This window comes from Phyllobates terribilis, unplaced genomic scaffold (assembly GCF_046119375.1).
Source record: "Phyllobates terribilis strain yellow unplaced genomic scaffold, ASM4611937v1 Scaffold_25__1_contigs__length_18738178, whole genome shotgun sequence".
Classification (NCBI taxonomy): Eukaryota; Metazoa; Chordata; class Amphibia; order Anura; family Dendrobatidae; genus Phyllobates; species Phyllobates terribilis.
Window position 1 is genome coordinate 41,895 of NW_027362785.1, and position 24,343 is coordinate 66,237.

General features: G+C 55.0%; 1 protein-coding gene across 3 annotated transcripts in view; it reads left to right on the forward strand.

Moving 5' to 3' along the window:
* Positions 1–24,343, forward strand: part of MAP2K4 (mitogen-activated protein kinase kinase 4) — a 74,055-nt gene that overhangs the window by 8,950 nt on the left and 40,762 nt on the right. For 2 of the 3 annotated variants that reach the window (XM_073660241.1, XM_073660242.1), the window contains exon 2: positions 19,278–19,371. In XM_073660241.1, coding sequence (XP_073516342.1) covers positions 19,278–19,371 — 94 coding nt within the window. Of the gene's footprint in view, positions 1–16,434; positions 16,468–19,277; positions 19,372–24,343 lie in introns of all 3 variants that reach the window. The other variant, XM_073660240.1, reaches the window with a different exon arrangement.

Here is a 24,343-nt window from a genome sequence, read left to right on the forward strand (position 1 = left end):
TATATACTGTGTGTGTGCCCCCCCCTGTGTGTGTATATACTGTGTGTGTGCCCCCCCCTGTGTGTGTATATACTGTGTGTGTGTCCCCCCCCCCTGTGTGTGTGTATATACTGTGTGTGTGTGCTCCCCCCCTGTGTGTGTATATACTGTGTGTGGCCCCCCCCCTGTGTGTGTATATACTGTGTGTGTGTGGCCCCCCCCCTGTGTGTGTATATACTGTGTGTGTGTGGCCCCCCCCTGTGTGTGTATATACTGTGTGTGTGTGCCCCCCCCTGTGTGTGTATATACTGTGTGTGTGCGCCCCCCCTGTGTGTTTATACTGTGTGTGTGTGCTCCCCCTGTGTGTGTATATACTGTGTGTGTGTGCCCCCCCCCCTGTGTGTGTATATACTGTGTGTGTGTGTGTGTGCCCCCCCTGTGTGTGTATATACTGTGTGTGTGCCCCCCCTGTGTGTATATACTGTGTGTGTGTGCGCCCCCCTGTGTGTGTATATACTGTGTGCGTGTGCCCCCCCTGTGTGTGTATATACTGTGTGTGTGTGTATATACTGTGTGCCCCCCCTGTGTGTTATATACTGTGTGGCCCCCCCCCCTGTGTGTGTATATACTGTGTGTGTGCCCCCCCTGTGTGTGTATATACTGTGTGTTTGCGCCCCCCCTGTGTGTGTATATACTGTGTGTGCGCCCCCCCTGTGTGTGTATATACTGTGTGTGTGCGCCCCCCCCTGTGTGTGTATATACTGTGTGTGTGTGCGCCCCCCCCTGTGTGTGTATATACTGTGTGTGTGTGCGCCCCCCCCTGTGTGTGTATATACTGTGTGCGCCCCCCCCCTGTGTGTGTATATACTGTGTGTGTGTGCGCCCCCCCCTGTGTGTGTATATACTGTGTGTGCGCCCCCCCCTGTGTGTGTATATACTGTGTGTGCGCCCCCCCTGTGTGTGTATATACTGTGTGTGTGTGCGCCCCCCCTTGTGTGTGTATATACTGTGTGTGCGCCCCCCCCTGTGTGTGTATATACTGTGTGTGTGCGCCCCCCCCTGTGTGTGTATATACTGTGTGTGTGCGCCCCCCCCTGTGTGTGTATATACTGTGTGTGTGTGCGCCCCCCCTGTGTGTGTATATACTGTGTGTGTGTGCGCCCCCCCCTGTGTGTGTATATACTGTGTGTGTGTGTGCCCCCCCTGTGTGTGTATATACTGTGTGTGTGTGTGCCCCCCCTGTGTGTGTATATACTGTGTGTGCGCCCCCCCCTGTGTGTGTATATACTGTGTGTGCGCCCCCCCTGTGTGTGTATATACTGTGTGTGTGCCCCCCCTGTGTGTGTATATACTGTGTGTGTGTGCGCCCCCCCCTGTGTGTGTATATACTGTGTGTGTGTGCCCCCCCCCTGTGTGTGTATATACTGTGTGTGTGCCCCCCCCTGTGTGTATATACTGTGTGTGTGTATATACTGTGTGCCCCCCCCTGTGTGTGTATATACTGTGTGTGCCCCCCCCTGTGTGTGTATATACTGTGTGCCCCCCCCTGTGTGTGTATATACTGTGTGCCCCCCCCTGTGTGTGTATATACTGTGTGCCCCCCCCCCCTGTGTGTGTATATACTGTGTGCCCCCCTGTGTGTATATACTGTGTGCGTGTGTGTCCCCCCCGTGTGTGTATATACTGTGCGTGTGTGTCCCCCCCCGTGTGTGTATATACTGTGCGTGTGTGTCCCCCCCTGTGTGTATATACTGTGCGTGTGTGCCGCCCCTGTTTGTGTATATACTGTGTGTGCCCCCCCTGTGTGTGTATATACTGTGTGCGTGTGCCCCCCCCTGTGTGTGTATATACTGTGTGTGTGTGCCCCCCCCTGTGTGTGTATATACTGTGTGTGTGTGCCCCCCCCCTGTGTGTGTATATACTGTGTGCGTGTGTGCCCCCCCCCTGTGTGTGTATATACTGTGTGCGTGTGTGCCCCCCCCCTGTGTGTGTATATACTGTGTGTGTGCCCCCCCTGTATGTGTATATACTGTGTGTGTGCCCCCCCGTGTGTGTATATACTGTGTGCCCCCCCCTGTGTGTATATACTGTGTGTGTGTGGCCCCCCCCCTGTGTGAGTATATACTGTGTGTGTGCCCCCCCCCCTGTGTGAGTATATACTGTGTGTGTGCCCCCCCCTGTGTGTGTATATACTGTGTGTGTGTGGCCCCCCCCTGTGTGTGTATATACTGTGTGTGTGCCCCCCCCTGTGTGTGTATATACTGTGTGTGCGCCCCCCCCTGTGTGTGTATATACTGTGTGTGTGCCCCCCCTGTGTGTGTATATACTGTGTGTGTGCCCCCCCTGTGTGTGTATATACTGTGTGTATATACTGTGTGTGTGCGCCCCCCTGTGTGTGTATATACTGTGTGTGTGCGCCCCCCCGTGTGTGTGTATATACGGTGTGTGTGCGCCCCCCCGTGTGTGTATATACTGTGTGTGTGTGTGCCCCCCCTGTGTGTGTATATACTGTGTGCCCCCCCTGTGTGTGTATATACTGTGTGTGTGCCCCCCCCTGTGTGTGTATATACTGTGTGTGTGCCCCCCCTGTGTGTGTATATACTGTGTGTGTGCCCCCCCCGTGTGTATATACTGTGTGTGTGTGTATATGATGTGTGTGTGTGCCCCCCCCTGTGTGTGTATATACTGTGTGCCCCCCCCTGTGTGTGTATATACTGTGTGTGTGTGTGCCCCCCCTGTGTGTGTATATACTGTGTGTGCGCCCCCCCCCCTGTGTGTGTATATACTGTGTGTGTGCGCCCCCCTGTGTGTGTATATACTGTGTGTGTGTGTGTGTGCGCCCCCCCGTGTGTGTGTATATACTGTGTGTGTGCGCCCCCCCCGTGTGTGTATATACTGTGTGTGTGTGCGCCCCCCCCTGTGTGTGTATATACTGTGTGTGCGCCCCCCCTGTGTGTGTATATACTGTGTGCCCCCCCTGTGTGTGTATATACTGTGTGTGTGCCCCCCCCTGTGTGTGTATATACTGTGTGTGTGCCCCCCCTGTGTGTGTATATACTGTGTGTGTGCCCCCCCGTGTGTATATACTGTGTGTGTGTGTATATGATGTGTGTGTGTGCCCCCCCCTGTGTGTGTATATACTGTGTGCCCCCCCTGTGTGTGTATCTACTGTGTGCCCCCCCCTGTGTGTGTATATACTGTGTGTGTGTGCGCCCCCCCCTGTGTGTGTATATACTGTGTGTGTGTGCGCCCCCCCCCTGTGTGTGTATATACTGTGTGTGTGCCCCCCCTGTGTGTGTATATACTGTGTGTGTGTGCGCCCCCCCCTGTGTGTGTATATACTGTGTGTGCGCCCCCCCCTGTGTGTGTATATACTGTGTGTGCGCCCCCCCTGTGTGTGTATATACTGTGTGTGTGTGCGCCCCCCCCTGTGTGTGTATATACTGTGTGTGCGCCCCCCCCTGTGTGTGTATATACTGTGTGTGTGCGCCCCCCCCTGTGTGTGTATATACTGTGTGTGTGTGCGCCCCCCCCCTGTGTGTGTATATACTGTGTGTGTGTGCGCCCCCCCCTGTGTGTGTATATACTGTGTGTGTGTGTGCCCCCCCTGTGTGTGTATATACTGTGTGTGTGCCCCCCCTGTGTGTGTATATACTGTGTGTGTGTGCGCCCCCCCCTGTGTGTGTATATACTGTGTGTGCGCCCCCCCCTGTGTGTGTATATACTGTGTGTGTGTGCGCCCCCCCCTGTGTGTGTATATACTGTGTGTGTGTGCGCCCCCCCCTGTGTGTGTATATACTGTGTGTGTGTGCGCCCCCCCCCTGTGTGTGTATATACTGTGTGTGTGTGCCCCCCCCCTGTGTGTGTATATACTGTGTGTGTGCCCCCCCCTGTGTGTATATACTGTGTGTGTGTATATACTGTGTGCCCCCCCCTGTGTGTGTATATACTGTGTGCCCCCCCCTGTGTGTGTATATACTGTGTGCCCCCCCCTGTGTGTGTATATACTGTGTGCCCCCCCCTGTGTGTGTATATACTGTGTGCCCCCCTGTGTGTATATACTGTGTGCGTGTGTGTCCCCCCCGTGTGTGTATATACTGTGCGTGTGTGTCCCCCCCCGTGTGTGTATATACTGTGCGTGTGTCCCCCCCTGTGTGTATATACTGTGCGTGTGTGCCCCCCCTGTGTGTGTATATACTGTGTGTGCCCCCCCTGTGTGTGTATATACTGTGTGCGTGTGCCCCCCCCTGTGTGTGTATATACTGTGTGTGTGTGCCCCCCCCTGTGTGTGTATATACTGTGTGTGTGCCCCCCCTGTATGTGTATATACTGTGTGTGTGCCCCCCCGTGTGTGTATATACTGTGTGCCCCCCCCTGTGTGTATATACTGTGTGTGTGTGGCCCCCCCCCTGTGTGTGTATATACTGTGTGTGTGCCCCCCCCTGTGTGTGTATATACTGTGTGTGTGTGGCCCCCCCCTGTGTGTGTATATACTGTGTGTGTGCCCCCCCCTGTGTGTGTATATACTGTGTGTGCGCCCCCCCCTGTGTGTGTATATACTGTGTGTGTGCCCCCCCCTGTGTGTGTATATACTGTGTGTGTGCCCCCCCCTGTGTGTGTATATACTGTGTGTATATACTGTGTGTGTGCGCCCCCCTGTGTGTGTATATACTGTGTGTGTGCGCCCCCCCGTGTGTGTGTATATACTGTGTGTGTGCGCCCCCCCGTGTGTGTATATACTGTGTGTGTGTGTGCCCCCCCTGTGTGTGTATATACTGTGTGCCCCCCCTGTGTGTGTATATACTGTGTGTGTGCCCCCCCTGTGTGTGTATATACTGTGTGTGTGCCCCCCCTGTGTGTGTATATACTGTGTGTGTGCCCCCCCTGTGTGTGTATATACTGTGTGTGTGTGTATATGATGTGTGTGTGTGCCCCCCCCTGTGTGTGTATATACTGTGTGCCCCCCCCTGTGTGTGTATATACTGTGTGTGTGTGTGCCCCCCCTGTGTGTGTATATACTGTGTGTGCGCCCCCCCCCCTGTGTGTGTATATACTGTGTGTGTGCGCCCCCCTGTGTGTGTATATACTGTGTGTGTGTGTGTGTGCGCCCCCCCCGTGTGTGTGTATATACTGTGTGTGTGCGCCCCCCCCGTGTGTGTATATACTGTGTGTGTGTGCGCCCCCCCTGTGTGTGTATATACTGTGTGCCCCCCCTGTGTGTGTATATACTGTGTGTGTGCCCCCCCCTGTGTGTGTATATACTGTGTGTGTGCCCCCCCTGTGTGTGTATATACTGTGTGTGTGCCCCCCCGTGTGTATATACTGTGTGTGTGTGTATATGATGTGTGTGTGTGCCCCCCCTGTGTGTGTATCTACTGTGTGCCCCCCCCTGTGTGTGTATATACTGTGTGTGTGCCCCCCCGTGTGTATATACTGTGTGTGTGCCCCCCCCTGTGTGTATCTACTGTGTGTGCCCCCCCTGTGTGTGTATATACTGTGTGCCCCCCCCTGTGTGTGTGTATATACTGTGTGTGTGCCCCCCCGTGTGTGTATATACTGTGTGTGTTTGTCCCCCCCCCTGTGTGTGTATATACTGTGTGTGTTTGTCCCCCCCCCCTGTGTGTGTATATACTGTGTGTGTGTGCCCCCCCCTGTGTGTGTATATACTGTGTGTGTGTGTGCCCCCCCCGTGTGTGTATATACTGTGTGTGTGCGCCCCCCCCTGTGCGTGTATATACTGTGTGTGTGTGCCCCCCCCTGTGTGTGTATATACTGTGTGTGGCCCCCCCCCTGTGTGTGCCCCCCCCTGTGTGTGTATATACTGTGTGTGTGTGCCCCCCCCTGTGTGTGTATATACTGTGTGTGTGTGTGCGCCCCCCCTGTGTGTGTATATACTGTGTGTGTGCGCCCCCCCTGTGTGTGTATATACTGTGTGTGTGTGGCCCCCCCCCTGTGTGTGTATATACTGTGTGTGTGTGGCCCCCCCCCTGTGTGTGTATATACTGTGTGTGTGGCCCCCCCCCTGTGTGTATATACTGTGTGCGTGTGCCCCCCCTGTGTGTGTATATACTGTGTGCGTGTGCCCCCCCTGTGTGTGTATATACTGTGTGTGCCCCCCCCTGTGTGTGTATATACTGTGTGTGTGCGCCCCCCCCCTGTGTGTGTATATACTGTGTGTGTGCGCCCCCCCCTGTGTGTATATACTGTGTGTGTGTGTGCCCCCCCCTGTGTGTGTATATACTGTGTGCCCCCCCCTGTGTGTGTATATACTGTGTGTGCCCCCCCCTGTGTGTGTATATACTGTGTGCCCCCCCTGTGTGTATATACTGTGTGTGTGCCCCCCCCTGTGTGTATATACTGTGTGTGCCCCCCCCTGTGTGTGTATATACTGTGTGCCCCCCCTTGTGTGTGTATATACTGTGTGTGCCCCCCCCTGTGTGTGTATATACTGTGTGTGTGTTTGCCCCCCTGTGTGTGTATATACTGTGTGTGTGCCCCCCCTGTGTGTGTATATACTGTGTGTGTGTGCCCCCCCTGTGTGTGTATATACTGTGTGTGTGTGCCCCCCCCTGTGTGTATATACTGTGTGTGTGCCCCACCCTGTGTGTATATACTGTGTGTGTGCCCCACCCTGTGTGTATATACTGTGTGTGTGCCCCCCCTGTGTGTGTATATACTGTGTGTGTGTGTCCCCCCCCCTGTGTGTGTATATACTGTATGTGTGTGCCGCTCCCTGTGTGTGTATATACTGTGTGTCCCCCCCCCTGTGTGTGTATATACTGTGTGCCCCCCCCTGTGTGTGTATATACTGTGTGCCCCCCCCTGTGTGTGTATATACTGTGCCCCCCCTGTGTGTATATACTGTGTGCCCCCCCCTGTGTGTGTATATACTGTGTGTGCCCCCCCTGTGTGTATATACTGTGTGTGTTTGTCCCCCCCCCCCTGTGTGTGTATATACTGTGTGTTTGCCCCCCCCCCTGTGTGTGTATATACTGTGTGTGTGCCCCCCCCTGTGTGTATATACTGTGTGTGTGCCCCCCCCCTGTGTGTGTATATACTGTGTGTGTGTGTCCCCCCCCCCTGTGTGTGTATATACTGTGTGTGTGTGCCGCTCCCTGTGTGTGTATATACTGTGTGTCCCCCCCCCTGTGTGTGTATATACTGTGTGCCCCCCCTGTGTGTGTATATACTGTGTGCCCCCCCCTGTGTGTGTATATACTGTGCCCCCCCCTGTGTGTGTATATACTGTGTGCCCCCCCCTGTGTGTGTATATACTGTGTGTGCCCCCCCCTGTGTGTATATACTGTGTGTGTTTGTCCCCCCCCCCCTGTGTGTGTATATACTGTGTGTTTGCCCCCCCCCCTGTGTGTGTATATACTGTGTGTGTGTGCGCCCCCCCCTGTGTGTGTGTATACTGTGTGTGCGCCCCCCCTGTGTGTGTATATACTGTGTGTGTGCGCCCCCCCTGTGTGTGTATATACTGTGTGTGTGCGCCCCCCCTGTGTGTGTATATACTGTGTGTGTGTGCGCCCCCCCTGTGTGTGTATATACTGTGTGTGTGTGTGCCCCCCCTGTGTGTGTATATACTGTGTGTGTGTTTGCCCCCCTGTGTGTGTGCCCCCCCTGTGTGTGTATATACTGTGTGTGTGTGTGTGCCCCCCCTGTGTGTGTATATACTGTGTGTGTGCCCCCCCCTGTGTGTGTATATACTGTGTGCCCCCCCCTGTGTGTGTATATACTGTGTGTGTGGCCCCCCCCCCTGTGTGTGTATATATACTGTGTGTGTGTGTGCCCCCCCCTGTGTGTGTATATACTGTGTGTGTGTCCCCCCCCCCCTGTGTGTGTATATACTGTGTGTTTGTCCCCCCCCTGTGTGTGTATATACTGTGTGTGTGTGCCCCCCCCGTGTGTGTATATACTGTGTGTGTGTGGCCCCCCCCCCTGTGTGTGTATATACTGTGTGTGTGTGCCCCCCCCGTGTGTGTATATACTGTGTGTGTGTGGCCCCCCCCCCTGTGTGTGTATATACTGTGTGTGTGTCCCCCCCCTGTGTGTGTGTATATACTGTGTGGCCCCCCCCCTGTGTGTGTATATACTGTGTGTGTGTGTGTATATACTGTGTGTGTGTGCGCCCCCCCTGTGTGTGTATATACTGTGTGTGTGCCCCCCCCCTGTGTGTGTATATACTGTGTGTGTGTGCCCCCCTGTGTGTATATACTGTGTGTGTGCGCGCCCCCCTGTGTGTGTATATACTGTGTGCGTGTGCCCCCCCTGTGTGTGTATATACTGTGTGTGTGTGTGTGCCCCCCCCCTGTGTGTGTATATACTGTGTGTGTGCCCCCCCTGTGTGTGTATATACTGTGTGTTTGCGCCCCCCCTGTGTGTGTATATACTGTGTGTGTGCGCCCCCCCCTGTGTGTGTATATACTGTGTGTGTGTGCGCCCCCCCCTGTGTGTGTATATACTGTGTGTGTGTGCCCCCCCTGTGTGTATATACTGTGTGTGTGTGTATATATACTGTGTGCCCCCCCCTGTGTGTGTATATACTGTGTGTGCCCCCCCCTGTGTGTGTATATACTGTGTGCCCCCCCCTGTGTGTGTATATACTGTGTGCCCCCCCCCTGTGTGTGTATATACTGTGCGTGTGCCCCCCCTGTGTGTGTATATACTGTGTGTATATACTGTGTGCGTGTGTGTCCCCCCCGTGTGTGTATATACTGTGCGTGTGTGTCCCCCCTGTGTGTATATACTGTGCGTGTGTGCCCCCCCTGTGTGTGTATATACTGTGTGTGCCCCCCCTGTGTGTGTATATACTGTGTGCGTGTGTGCCCCCCCCTGTGTGTGTATATACTGTGTGTGTGCGCCCCCCCTGTGTGTGTATATACTGTGTGTGTGTGTGCCCCCCCTGTGTGTGTATATACTGTGTGTGTGTTTGCCCCCCTGTGTGTGTGCCCCCCCTGTGTGTGTATATACTGTGTGTGTGTGTGTGCCCCCCCTGTGTGTGTATATACTGTGTGTGTGCCCCCCCCTGTGTGTGTATATACTGTGTGCCCCCCCCTGTGTGTGTATATACTGTGTGTGTGGCCCCCCCCCCTGTGTGTGTATATATACTGTGTGTGTGTGTGCCCCCCCCTGTGTGTGTATATACTGTGTGTGTGTCCCCCCCCCCCTGTGTGTGTATATACTGTGTGTTTGTCCCCCCCCTGTGTGTGTATATACTGTGTGTGTGTGCCCCCCCCGTGTGTGTATATACTGTGTGTGTGTGGCCCCCCCCCCCTGTGTGTGTATATACTGTGTGTGTGTCCCCCCCCTGTGTGTGTGTATATACTGTGTGGCCCCCCCCCTGTGTGTGTATATACTGTGTGTGTGTGTGCGCCCCCCCCTGTGTGTGTATATACTGTGTGTGTGTGCGCCCCCCCTGTGTGTGTATATACTGTGTGTGTGCCCCCCCCCTGTGTGTGTATATACTGTGTGTGTGTGCCCCCCTGTGTGTATATACTGTGTGTGTGCGCGCCCCCCTGTGTGTGTATATACTGTGTGCGTGTGCCCCCCCTGTGTGTGTATATACTGTGTGTGTGTGTGTGCCCCCCCCTGTGTGTGTATATACTGTGTGTGTGCCCCCCCTGTGTGTGTATATACTGTGTGTTTGCGCCCCCCCTGTGTGTGTATATACTGTGTGTTTGCGCCCCCCCTGTGTGTGTATATACTGTGTGTGTGCGCCCCCCCCTGTGTGTGTATATACTGTGTGTGTGTGCGCCCCCCCCTGTGTGTGTATCTACTGTGTGTGCCCCCCCGTGTGTGTATCTACTGTGTGCCCCCCCTGTGTGTGTATCTACTGTGTGCCCCCCCGTGTGTGTATCTACTGTGTGCCCCCCCCTGTGTGTGTGTGTGTGTGCCCCCCCTGTGTGTGTATCTACTGTGTGCCCCCCCCTGTGTGTGTATCTACTGTGTGCCCCCTCCCTGTGTGTGTATCTACTGTGTGTGCCCCCCCTGTGTGTGTATATACTGTGTGTGTGCCCCCCCCTGTGTGTGTATATACTGTGTGTGTGCCCCCCCTGTGTGTGTATATACTGTGTGCCCCCCCTGTGTGTGTATCTACTGTGTGTGCCCCCCCTGTGTGTGTATCTACTGTGTGCCCCCCCTGTGTGTGTATACTGTGTGTGTGCCCCCCCTGTGTGTGTATATACTGTGTGTGTGTGCCCCCCCCTGTGTGTGTATCTACTGTGTGTGCCCCCCCTGTGTGTGTATACTGTGTGTGTGCCCCCCCTGTGTGTGTATATACTGTGTGTGTGTGCCCCCCCCTGTGTGTGTATCTACTGTGTGTGCCCCCCCTGTGTGTGTATCTACTGTGTGCCCCCCCTGTGTGTGTATCTACTGTGTGCCCCCCCCTGTGTGTGTATCTACTGTGTGTGCCCCCCCTGTGTGTGTATCTACTGTGTGCCCCCCCTGTGTGTGTATACTGTGTGTGTGCCCCCCCTGTGTGTGTATATACTGTGTGTGTGTGCCCCCCCCTGTGTGTGTATCTACTGTGTGTGCCCCCCCTGTGTGTGTATCTACTGTGTGCCCCCCCTGTGTGTGTATACTGTGTGTGTGCCCCCCCTGTGTGTGTATATACTGTGTGTGTGTGCCCCCCCTGTGTGTGTATATACTGTGTGTGTGTGCCCCCCCCTGTGTGTGTATCTACTGTGTGTGCCCCCCCTGTGTGTGTATCTACTGTGTGCCCCCCCTGTGTGTATATACTGTGTGTGTGCCCCCCCGTGTGTGTATCTACTGTGTGCCCCCCCCTGTGTGTGTATCTACTGTGTGCCCCCCCCTGTGTGTGTATCTACTGTGTGCCCCCCCCTGTGTGTATCTACTGTGTGCCCCCCCTGTGTGTATATACTGTGTGTGTGCCCCCCCTGTGTGTATATACTGTGTGTGTGCCCCCCCGTGTGTGTATCTACTGTGTGTGCCCCCCCCTGTGTGTATATCTACTGTGTGCCCCCCCCTGTGTGTGTATCTACTGTGTGCCCCCCCCTGTGTGTGTATCTACTGTGTGCCCCCCCTGTGTGTGTATCTACTGTGTGTGCCCCCCCTGTGTGTGTATCTACTGTGTGCCCCCCCTGTGTGTGTATACTGTGTGTGTGCCCCCCGTGTGTGTATATACTGTGTGTGTGCCCCCCCGTGTGTGTATCTACTGTGTGTGCCCCCCCCTGTGTGTGTATCTACTGTGTGCCCCCCCCTGTGTGTGTATCTACTGTGTGTGCCCCCCCCTGTGTGTGTATCTACTGTGTGCCCCCCCTGTGTGTGTATCTACTGTGTGTGCCCCCCCTGTGTGTGTGTGTGTGTATATACTGTGTGCGTGTGCCCCCCCCTGTGTGTGTATATACTGTGTGTGTGTGCCCCCCCTGTGTGTGTATATACTGTGTGTGTGTGTGTGCCCCCCCTGTGTGTATCTACTGTGTGCCCCCCCCTGTGTGTGTATATACTGTGTGCCCCCCCTGTGTGTGTATCTACTGTGTGTGCCCCCCCCTGTGTGTGTGTATATACTGTGTGTGTGTGCCCCCCCCTGTGTGTGTATATACTGTGTGCCCCCCCTGTGTGTGTATCTACTGTGTGTGCCCCCCCCTGTGTGTGTATCTACTGTGTGTGTGTGTGCCCCCCCTGTGTGTGTATATACTGTGTGTGTGTGCCGCTCCCTGTGTGTGTATATACTGTGTGTGTGTGTGTGCCCCCCCTGTGTGTATCTACTGTGTGCCCCCCCCTGTGTGTGTATATACTGTGTGCCCCCCCTGTGTGTGTATCTACTGTGTGTGCCCCCCCCTGTGTGTGTGTATATACTGTGTGTGTGCCCCCCCCGTGTGTGTATATACTGTGTGCCCCCCCTGTGTGTGTATCTACTGTGTGCCCCCCCCTGTGTGTGTGTATATACTGTGTGTGTGCCCCCCTGTGTGTGTATATACTGTGTGTGTGTGCCCCCCCTGTGTGTGTATATACTGTGTGTGTGTGTGCCCCCCCTGTGTGTGTATATACTGTGTGTGTGCCCCCCCTGTGTGTATATACTGTGTGTGCCCCCCCTGTGTGTGTATATACTGTGTGTGTGTGCCCCCCCTGTGTGTATATACTGTGTGTGTGTGTGCCCCCCCTGTGTGTGTATATACTGTGTGTGTGCCCCCCCTGTGTGTATATACTGTGTGCCCCCCCTGTGTGTGTATATACTGTGTGTGTGTGCCCCCCCTGTGTGTGTATATACTGTGTGTGCGTGTGTATATACTGTGTGTGTGCCCCCCCTGTGTGTGTATATACTGTGTGCGTGTGCCCCCCCTGTGTGTGTATATACTGTGTGTGTGCCCCCCCTGTGTGTATATACTGTGTGTGCCCCCCCTGTGTGTGTATATACTGTGTGCGTGTGCCCCCCCTGTGTGTGTATATACTGTGTGTGTGCCCCCCCTGTGTGTATATACTGTTTACGTATACTGTTTACCCCCCCCTGTGTGTATATACTGTTTACCCCCCCCCCTGTGTGTGTATATACTGTGTGCCCCCCCCCCTGTGTGTGTATATACTGTGTGTGTGTGTGTATATATATATATATAAAATTTCCCCCGTATGTATTATATAATAATTTTTTTGTTCTGCTGTGCGCCCCCCCTATCACTGTGTGTGTATACAGGAGGGAGCGACTGCAGGGCACAGTATATCGGCCTCCCCCTGATCCTGAAGTATGTGCCACTAGTTGTGCCCTCTTATAATGAGCCCTGCTGCTCTCCTATATAGCCCCCTAATTCTGAGCCATGTATGACCCTTGTGCCCCTTATCCGCCAGGCGCCCTGACCCCCGCTCTGTGCCCCGCTGACCCTCTGCTCTTCCTCTGACTGTTTTCCTGTTGTGTTCAGCCTCTGATCTCTGCCCATCTGCTGTGTGCCCTGTAATCCATCTATGCCATCTTCATCCTCTCACCCCTCCCACAGATGCAGGGAGCTCTGTGCCCTCCTGCCCATTGCAGCCTGCCGTCAGCACCCCTCCTGTCGTCACAGGCTGAATGTGATGCCCCCCGTAGAGAGTACGGATCTGCTACCTCCGCAGCCTGCCTGTGTTGATTCCCCCCCCCTGCCACCAGGACTTACAGGGTCACTGTCTCTGTAATCAGTGAGCCATCACCAGGCCTCAGGGCAGAAGAGCCCACCTCTGATGGTGAAGCCGGACCCCCCCCATGTAACCCTGCCCTCAAAACAACTCTGTGCTCATATTCCCTGGTCAGAACCGCTCCATGACCCGCAGCGCCCCCAGGTCACCCCCCTCCAGAATGGTAATATTGCCAGGTCTGTGTCCTGCTGCCCCACTATACAGTGCCAGCCTGTGCCCATGACTCTATTCCGTCACATAGTGCCACCCACGGTCTGTACCGTCCACCCTCCTGCCTTGTGATAATCTTAGCTGATGCGTGGGTTCGGGGATGGCGCGCCCCGCCGCTGGCCCGGCTTGCGTGGGTTCGGGGCTGGCGCGCCCCGCCGCTGGCCCGGTTTGCGTGGTCTTCTTTCTCTGATAATTCATGACACACTTAATACTGTGGCCCCTGAGAGCTGTGCTCGCTTCTCTGTATTGCCCCTGGATGGCAATGTTGCACCGCAGGCCGCCCCATCTTGTATTGCCCCTGGATGGCGATGTTGCACCGTGGGCCGCCCCATCTTGTAATGCCCCTGGCTGGCGATGTTGCACCGTGGGCCGCCCCATCTTGTATTGCCCCTGGATGGCAATGTTGCACTGCGGGTCGCCCCATCTTGTAATGCCCCTGGCAGGCGATGTTGCACCGCGGGCCGCCCCATCTTGTAATGCCCCTGGCTGGCGATGGTGCACCGCGGGTCGCCCCAGCTTGTATTGCCCCTGGCTGGCGATGTTGCACCGCGGGCCGCCCCATCTTGTATTGCCCCTGGATGGCGATGTTGCACTGCGGGTCGCCCCATCTTGTATTGCCCCTGGCTGGCGATGTTGCACCGTGGGCCGCCCCATCTTGTATTGCCCCTGGATGGCAATGTTGCACTGCGGGTCGCCCCATCTTGTAATGCCCCTGGCAGGCGATGTTGCACCGCGGGCCGCCCCATCTTGTAATGCCCCTGGCTGGCGATGGTGCACCGCGGGTCGCCCCAGCTTGTATTGCCCCTGGCTGGCGATGTTGCACCGCGGGCCGCCCCATCTTGTATTGCCCCTGGATGGCGATGTTGCACTGCGGGTCGCCCCATCTTGTATTGCCCCTGGCTGGCGATGTTGCACCGCGGGCCGCCCCATCTTGTATTGCCCCTGGCTGGCGATGTTGCACTGCGGGCCGCCCCATCTTGTAATGCCCCTGGCTGGCGATGTTGCACCGCGGGCCGCCCCATCTTGTATTGCCCCTGGATGGCGATGTTGCACTGCGGGTCGCCCCATCTTGTAATGCCCCTGGCTGGCGATGTTGCACCGCGGGCCGCCCCATCTTGTAATGCCCCTGGCTGGCGATGTTGCACCGCGGGTCGCCCCATCTTGTATTGCCCCTGGCTGGCGATGTTGCCCCTGGCTGGCGATGTTGTGCCGCCCCAGCTTGTATTGCCCCTGGCTGGCGATGTTGCACCGCGGGCCGCCCCATCTTGTATTGCCCCTGGATGGCGATGTTGCACCGCGGGCCGCCCCATCTTGTATTGCCCCTGGATGGCGATGTTGCACTGCGGGTCGCCCCATCTTGTATTGCCCCTGGCTGGCGATGTTGCACCGCGGGCCGCCCCATCTTGTATTGCCCCTGGCTGGCGATGTTGCACTGCGGGTCGCCCCATCTTGTAATGCCCCTGGCTGGCGATGTTGCACCGCGGGCCGCCCCATCTTGTATTGCCCCTGGATGGCGATGTTGCACCGCGGGCCGCCCCATCTTGTATTGCCCCTGGATGGCGATGTTGCACCGCGGGCCGCCCCATCTTGTATTGCCCCTGGATGGCGATGTTGCACTGCGGGTCGCCCCATCTTGTAATGCCCCTGGCAGGCGATGTTGCACCGCGGGCCGCGCCATCTTGTAATGCCCCTGGCTGGCGATGTTGCACCGCGGGTCGCCCCATCTTGTATTGCCCCTGGCTGGCGATGTTGCACCGCGGGCCGCCCCATCTTGTATTGCCCCTGGCTGGCGATGTTGCACTGCGGGCCGCCCCATCTTGTAATGCCCCTGGCTGGCGATGTTGCACCGCGGGTCGCCCCATCTTGTAATGCCCCTGGCAGGCGATGTTGCACCGCGGGCCGCGCCATCTTGTAATGCCCCTGGCTGGCGATGTTGCACCGCGGGTCGCCCCATCTTGTATTGCCCCTGGCTGGCGATGTTGCACCGCGGGCCGCCCCATCTTGTATTGCCCCTGGCTGGCGATGTTGCACTGCGGGCCGCCCCATCTTGTAATGCCCCTGGCTGGCGATGTTGCACCGCGGGTCGCCCCATCTTGTAATGCCCCTGGCTGGCGATGTTGCACCGCGAGCCGCCCCATCTTGTAATGCCCTTGGCTGGCGATGTTGCACCGCGGGCCGCCCCATCTTTTATTGCCCCTGGCTGGCGATGTTGCACCGCGGGTCGCCCCATCTTGTATTGCCCCTGGCTGGTGATGTTGCACCGCGAGCCGCCCCATCTTGTAATGCCCTTGGCTGGCGATGTTGCACCGCGGGTCGCCCCATCTTGTATTGCCCCTGGCTGGCGATGTTGCACCGCGGGCCGCCCCATCTTGTATTGCCCCTGGCTGGCGATGTTGCACCGCGGGCTGCCCCATCTTGTATTGCCACTAATTGTCTTCTTCCTCAATGGGGATAAGCGTCCTTGGCTTCACACTGTCCTATCAGTAATGGCCGACTTCAGTTTCCGTTCTTTCGAAAAAATGTTTACCTTCCAGAGCTGAAATTACTATGGTGACCGGGTGACCACATGGGTTCTCCATGGCCTCCAAAATGGCCGACTAGGGTCATAACTTCCTGTTTCGAGCTACAGTAGAAAGATTGTGTTCTGTTGGGTGGGCCGCACTGGACATTCATGTCAAGGATCCTTGGGGCTTCTTCTAAATTGAACGGGTCTTTTTTTTTTGGGTAAAATGTAAAGGGATGTTCCAGCCCCCATAGCCTTCTATGTGCAGCAACTTTCTATTGACTTCAATGAATCTTGGAGTGGCCGTTCTGAAGCGAGGCCGTCGTCTATTGAGTGTTTACGGCTCCTTATTTTGCTTGGGGGGAGAGAGAAGGCCTAATCGGGGAGATTCATGAAACTGTTGCCCCTAGCAACCAATCAGGGCTCAGCTTTCATGTTGTATTGTGCTCTGGTAGAATGAAAGGTGTGCTATGATTGGTTGCTACGGGCAACGTGGATCTGTCCCAGTATGTCTGACTCCACAACAAGGCCCAACTTATGGCGCCATTTTTGTCAGATTGCGGTGCGTCTGCTGTTATTGCCGCTAATGAACAAGACTTTTGTGTTTTCTACTTTAGGCCTTCAGATAAACTTCTGCGACAATGCGCAAAGTAAGACGTGATGATTTCTCTCATTTTCTGGCCTTGTGGTTCCTGTCACCTCCATCTTGGTATTTGGGAATGTATCCACTGTCACTCCAACTAACAGCTCTTCAAAGTGAACCCCTCCCTCGTCAAATTTGTTTTATTGTGTTTTTTTTTTTTTAATTTTCGTATATCTAATAAAGTTTTTTTTTTTTTAAATAATTGAAATAAATATTATTAAATAAAATCTGCATTTTTTTTCTTTTTTTAAACAGTTGAAATAATTAAATAAAATCTGCTTTTTTTTTATATTTTTTTTTTATTTTTCGGGTCATGATGGTGATGGGTTCACTTTTAAAGAGATACTCGCCATAAAAAAATAAAATCAAAACAAATTCTATTAATCTGGTCCTTTTTGTGGCCATTTTGGTGCGATCACTGCTTGCTTGAATAATAAACCTGCGGTGAGACGTCCCTGCGCTTTAGCTGTTGAACTAAAATGATCAGCATGCTCAGATTCAACAGTTGGAGGGCACTGGGGGGTGTCCTGGTTAAAGGGGCATATTTCCCGTTTTTATGGTGAGCGACCCTGGCATTTTATTTTATTTTTTTTTTGGCCAAAGCAGCAATCCTTTATCCTCCTATGTGTAGGGGACAAAAAACGTGCTCCCTGCAGCTTCGGATGTGACTGGAGTAGAAGATCGGACGAGAGTAAAAACCATTATCTGAAAAGAAGAAATCTCTAATATGGATTGCTGCTTTTATCATGAATTTTATTTTTTGTCCATTCTTCTCATTGTGATCATCTGACGTGTAATGTATTGGGATATTGTAACCACATTGGGGGGGGGCTCGCCGGTGCCATCGGTTTGGATTTCTCCATTATCAGGGCCCAGACCTCCATGAAGACTTCTCCTGACCATTGCTGGCAGAGTAATACGTTTCCCTTCTGTGCGACCCCCAAAACTAATTAAGAACATCAAACCCTGTGGTAACGATCCCAAGGGGTGGGCTCAGTGGATGCGGCTTTTCTCCCGTCTGCTGACGTGGTCCATTATTAAGAGGGACAGATAGAAGGGCATTAAGCAGTCATCGGGGGATCAGGGGCGTCATACCAAAATCCAGGCATGTTTTAATGGCTGATGGGCGGCACGGTTCCCTCTGTGTGTTTGGAGAAAGCGTCTAATCAACAGGACCCCATTAATGCAAGAGATGTTAAGAGTGGGATTGTGTCGGGCTCCCTGGTGGTGTAGGGTGATAAGTGGGTCAGTGTCGGGCTCCCTGGTGGTAAGTGGGTCAGTGTCGGGCTCCCTGGTGGTAAGTGGGTCAGTTTCGGGCTCCCTGGTGGTAAGTGGGTCAGTTTCGGGCTCCCTGGTGGTAAGTGGGTCAGTGTCGGGCTCCCTGGTGGTAAGTGGGTCAGTGTCGGACTCCCTGGTGGTAAGTGGGTCAGTGTCGGACTCCCTGGTGGTAAGTGGGTCAGTGTCGGACTCCCTGGTGGTAAGTGGGTCAGTGTCGGACTCCCTGGTGGTAAGTGGGTCAGTGTCGGACTCCCTGGTGGTAAGTGGGTCAGTGTCGGACTCCCTGGTGGTAAGTGGGTCAGTGTCGGACTCCCTGGTGGTAAGTGGGTCAGTGTCGGACTCCCTGGTGGTAAGTGGGTCAGTTTCGGGCTCCCTGGTGGTAAGTGGGTCAGTGTCGGGCTCCCTGGTGGTCTAGGGTGGTATGTGCGGCAGTGTCAGGCTCCCTGGTGGTCTAAGGTGGTAAGTGGGTCAGTGTCGGGCTCCCTGGTGGTAAGTGGGTCAGTGTCGGGCTCCCTGGTGGTAAGTGGGTCAGTGTCGGGCTCCCGGGTGGTAAGTGGGTCAGTGTCGGGCTCCCGGGTGGTAAGTGGGTCAGTGTCGGGCTCCCGGGTGGTAAGTGGGTCAGTGTCGGGCTCCCGGGTGGTAAGTGGGTCAGTGTCGGGCTCCCGGGTGGTAAGTGGGTCAGTGTCGGGCTCCCGGGTGGTAAGTGGGTCAGTGTCGGGCTCCCGGGTGGTAAGTGGGTCAGTGTCGGACTCCCGGGTGGTAAGTGGGTCAGTGTCGGGCTCCCTGGTGGTATGTGGGTCAGTGTCGGGCTCCCTGGTGGTCTAGGGTGGTATGTGGGTCATTGTCGGGATCCCAGGTGGTGAAGTGGGTTAGTGTCTGTATCCTTAGTGGCCTAGGGCCAATGATGTAAAGTATATTATGTGTTCTGCTAATGCACATTCTTTGGAATCTGGGGTAAGAAGGATCAGGCAGTAGAGTTTCAACATGCCCAATCATTTTTTTTTTTTTTTTTTTTAAAGGTTCAGAAAACATGCACGCTCTGCCAAACTGAGCATGCGTGTGTGAGAGCATGTGGGACTTGACAGGACAGTCCAGTTTTTTTTCCCCTTGTCCCCATCACCCCAGTGTGACTCCTGGTCTTGCTGCAGCAGCTGCGTATCCCCCCTCCCCCTCGGCTGATCAATAATTCATGCAGCGGACCTTCATGGGATTATGGTGGGATCTTTCCTCTGCTGCTGACGTGAGTCACTCGGGAAAGTGACACCGGTGCAGGATGACGGCGGAGCCGCGGCCGGAGCTGCCAGGAAGCAGATTACCTGCAGATTAAGGCGGCCGTCTCATTTCTGCTCAGTGTCAGGCTGGGGCATAAAGCCACTAAGCGCCTTCTACCCTTATACTTCTATGAAAAATTCCCTTTTTACATTTTTAGATATATTTTTAGGTCTATATAAATGGGGTCGTTCTAAAATTTGGGGTCCGTAATTTTGTGAGGAATTTAATATTTATTTTTTATAATTTTTTTTTTTTTTTTTTTTTTAGGTAAACGCAAAGCACTGAAGTTAAATTTTGCCAACCCGGCCTTCAAATCCACCGCAAAGTTCACGCTGAACCCCACAATTCAGCCGGCACATCTGTGAGTATGAGATCTGTGCGGGGGCTTCTCATCATGGAGGGGGTCACTCACAATGTGTGGAGGCTTCTCATCCATGGAGGGGGTCACTCACAATGTGCGGGGTCTTCTCATCATGGAGGGGGTCACTCACAATGTGCGGGGGCTTCTCATCATGGAGGGGGTCACTCACAATGTGTGGGGGCTTATCATCCATGGAGGGGATCACTCACAATGTGTGGGGGCTTCTCATCCATGGAGGGGATCACTCACAATGTGTGGGGGCTTCTCATCCATGGAGAGGATTATTCACAATGTGTGGGGGCTTCTTATCCATGGAGGGGGTCACTCACAATGTGCGGAGGCTTCTCATCCATGGAGGGGGTCACTCACAATGTGCGGGGGCTTCTCATCCATGGAGGGGGTCACTCACAATGTGCGGGGGCTTCTCATCCATGGAGGGGGTCACTCACAATGTGTGGAGGCTTCTCATCCATGGAGGGGGTCACTCACAATGTGTGGAGACTTCTCATCCATGGAGGGGGTCACTCACAATGTGTGGGGGCTTCTCATCCATGGAGGGGATCACTCACAATGTGCGGAGGCTTCTCCTCCATGGAGGGGATCACTCACAATGTGCGGAGACTTCTCATCCATGGAGGGGGTCACTCACAATGTGTGGGGGCTTCTCATCCATGGAGGGGGTCACTCACAATGTGCGGAGACTTCTCATCCATGGAGTGAGTCACTCACAATGTGCGGAGACTTCTCATCCATGGAGGGGGTCACTCACAATGTGTGGGGGCTTCTCATCCATGGAGGGGGTCACTCACAATGTGCGGAGACTTCTCATCCATGGAGGGGGTCACTCACAATGTGCGGAGACTTCTCATCCATGGAGGGGATCACTCACAATGTGCGGAGACTTCTCATCCATGGAGGGGATCACTCACAATGTGTGGAGGCTTCTCATCCATGGAGGGGGTCACTCACAATGTGTGGGGGCTTCTCATCCATGGAGGGGGTCACTCACAATGTGTGGGGGCTTCTCATCCATGGAGGGGGTCACTCACAATGTGCGGAGACTTCTCATCCATGGAGGGGGTCACTCACAATGTGCGGAGACTTCTCATCCATGGAGGGGGTCACTCACAATGTGTGGAGGCTTCTCATCCATGGAGGGGGTCACTCACAATGTGCGGAGACTTCTCATCCATGGAGGGGATCACTCACAATGTGTGGAGGCTTCTCATCCATGGAGGGGGTCACTCACAATGTGCGGTGGCTTCTCATCCATGGAGGGGATCACTCACAATGTGTGGAGGCTTCTCATCCATGGAGGGGGTCACTCACAATGTGCGGGGGCTTCTCATCATGGAGGGGGTCACTCACAATGTGTGGAGGCTTCTCATCCATGGAGGGGGTCACTCACAATGTGCGGGGGCTTCTCATCCATGGAGGGGGTCACTCACAATGTGCGGGGGCTTCTCATCCATGGAGGGGGTCACTCACAATGTGTGGGGGCTTCTCATCCATGGAGGGGATCACTCACAATGTGTGGGGGCTTCTCATCCATGGAGAGGATTACTCACAATGTGTGGGGGCTTCTTATCCATGGAGGGGGTCACTCACAATGTGTGGAGGCTTCTCATCCATGGAGGGGATCACTCACAATGTGTGGAGACTTCTCATCCATGGAGGGGGTCACTCACAATGTGTGGGGGCTTCTCATCCATGGAGGGGATCACTCACAATGTGTGGGGGCTTCTCATCCATGGAGGGGGTCACTCACAATGTGCGGAGACTTCTCATCCATGGAGGGGATCACTCACAATGTGTGGGGGCTTCTCATCCATGGAGGGGGTCACTCACAATGTGCGGAGACTTCTCATCCATGGAGGGGATCACTCACAATGTGTGGAGGCTTCTCATCCATGGAGGGGGTCACTCACAATGTGCGGGGTCTTCTCATCATGGAGGGGGTCACTCACAATGTGCGGGGGCTTCTCATCCATGGAGGGGGTCACTCACAATGTGTGGGGGCTTCTCATCATGGAGGGGGTCACTCACAATGTGTGGAGGCTTCTCATCCATGGAGGGGGTCACTCACAATGTGCGGGGGCTTCTCATCATGGAGGGGGTCACTCACAATGTGTGGAGGCTTCTCATCCATGGAGGGGGTCACTCACAATGTGCGGGGTCTTCTCATCATGGAGGGGGCTTCTCATCCATGGAGGGGGTCACTCACAATGTGTGGGGGCTTCTCATCCATGGAGGGGATCACTCACAATGTGTGGGGGCTTCTCATCCATGGAGAGGATTACTCACAATGTGTGGGGGCTTCTTATCCATGGAGGGGGTCACTCACAATGTGTGGAGACTTCTCATCCATGGAGGGGGTCACTCACAATGTGTGGGGGCTTCTCATCCATGGAGGGGATCACTCACAATGTGTGGGGGCTTCTCATCCATGGAGGGGGGTCACTCACAATGTGCGGAGACTTCTCATCCATGGAGGGGGTCACTCACAATGTGTGGGGGCTTCTCATCCATGGAGGGGGTCACTCACAATGTGCGGAGACTTCTCATCCATGGAGGGGGTCACTCACAATGTGCGGAGACTTCTCATCCATGGAGGGGATCACTCACAATGTGTGGAGGCTTCTCATCCATGGAGGGGGTCACTCACAATGTGTGGGGACTTCTCATCCATGGAGGGGGTCACTCACAATGTGTGGAGGCTTCTCATCCATGGAGGGGGTCACTCACAATGTGTGGGGACTTCTCATCCATGGAGGGGGTCACTCACAATGTGCGGGGGCTTCTCATCCATGGAGGGGGTCACTCACAATGTGCGGGGGCTTCTCATCCATGGAGGGGATCACTCACAATGTGTGGAGGCTTCTCATCCATGGAGGGGATCACTCACAATGTGTGGGGGCTTCTCATCCATGGAGGGGATCACTCACAATGTGCGGGGGCTTCTCATCTATGGAGGGGATCACTCACTATGTGCTGGGACTTCTCATCCATGGAGGGGGTCACTCACAATGTGTGGGGGCTTCTCATCCATGGAGGGGGTCACTCACAATGTGCGGGGGCTTCTCATCTATGGAGGGGGTCACTCACAATGTGTGGAGGCTTCTCATCCATGGAGGGGGTCACTCACAATGTGCGGGGGCTTCTCATCTATGGAGGGGGTCACTCACAATGTGTGGAGGCTTCTCATCCATGGAGGGGGTCACTCACAATGTGCGGGGGCTTCTCATCCATGGAGGGGATCACTCACAATGTGTGGAGGCTTCTCATCCATGGAGGGGGTCACTCACAATGTGCGGGGGCTTCTCATCCATGGAGGGGGTCACTCACAATGTGTGGAGGCTTCTCATCCATGGAGAGGATTACTCACAATGTGTGGGGGCTTCTCATCCATGGAGGGGGTCACTCACAATGTGTGGGGGCTTCTCATTCATGGAGGGGGTCACTCACAATGTGCGGGGGCTTCTCATTCATGGAGGGGGTCACTCACAATGTGCGGGGGCTTCTCATCCATGGAGGGGGTCACTCACAATGTGCGGGGGCTTCTCATCCATGGAGGGGATCACTCACAATGTGCGGAGGCTTCTCATCCATGGAGGGGGTCACTCACAATGTGCGGGGTCTTCTCATCATGGAGGGGGTCACTCACAATGTGCGGGGGCTTCTCATCCATGGAGGGGGTCACTCACAATGTGTGGGGGCTTCTCATCATGGAGGGGGTCACTCACAATGTGTGGAGGCTTCTCATCCATGGAGGGGGTCACTCACAATGTGCGGGGGCTTCTCATCCATGGAGGGGATCACTCACAATGTGTGGAGGCTTCTCATCCATGGAGGGGGTCATTCACAATGTGCGGGGGCTTCTCATCATGGAGGGGGTCACTCACAATGTGTGGAGGCTTCTCATCCATGGAGGGGGTCACTCACAATGTGCGGGGGCTTCTCATCCATGGAGGGGGTCACTCACAATGTGTGGAGGCTTCTCATCCATGGAGGGGGTCACTCACAATGTGCGGGGGCTTCTCATCATGGAGGGGGTCACTCACAATGTGTGGGGGCTTCTCATCCATGGAGGGGATCACTCACAATGTGTGGGGGCTTCTCATCCATGGAGGGGATCACTCACAATGTGTGGGGGCTTCTCATCCATGGAGAGGATTATTCACAATGTGTGGGGGCTTCTTATCCATGGAGGGGGTCACTCACAATGTGCGGAGGCTTCTCATCCATGGAGGGGGTCACTCACAATGTGCGGGGGCTTCTCATCCATGGAGGGGGTCACTCACAATGTGCGGGGGCTTCTCATCCATGGAGGGGGTCACTCACAATGTGCGGAGGCTTCTCATCCATGGAGGGGGTCACTCACAATGTGTGGAGACTTCTCATCCATGGAGGGGGTCACTCACAATGTGTGGGGGCTTCTCATCCATGGAGGGGATCACTCACAATGTGCGGAGGCTTCTCCTCCATGGAGGGGATCACTCACAATGTGCGGAGACTTCTCATCCATGGAGGGGGTCACTCACAATGTGTGGGGGCTTCTCATCCATGGAGGGGGTCACTCACAATGTGCGGAGACTTCTCATCCATGGAGTGAGTCACTCACAATGTGCGGAGACTTCTCATCCATGGAGGGGGTCACTCACAATGTGTGGGGGCTTCTCATCCATGGAGGGGGTCACTCACAATGTGCGGAGACTTCTCATCCATGGAGGGGGTCACTCACAATGTGCGGAGACTTCTCATCCATGGAGGGGATCACTCACAATGTGCGGAGACTTCTCATCCATGGAGGGGATCACTCACAATGTGTGGAGGCTTCTCATCCATGGAGGGGGTCACTCACAATGTGTGGGGGCTTCTCATCCATGGAGGGGGTCACTCACAATGTGTGGGGGCTTCTCATCCATGGAGGGGGTCACTCACAATGTGCGGAGACTTCTCATCCATGGAGGGG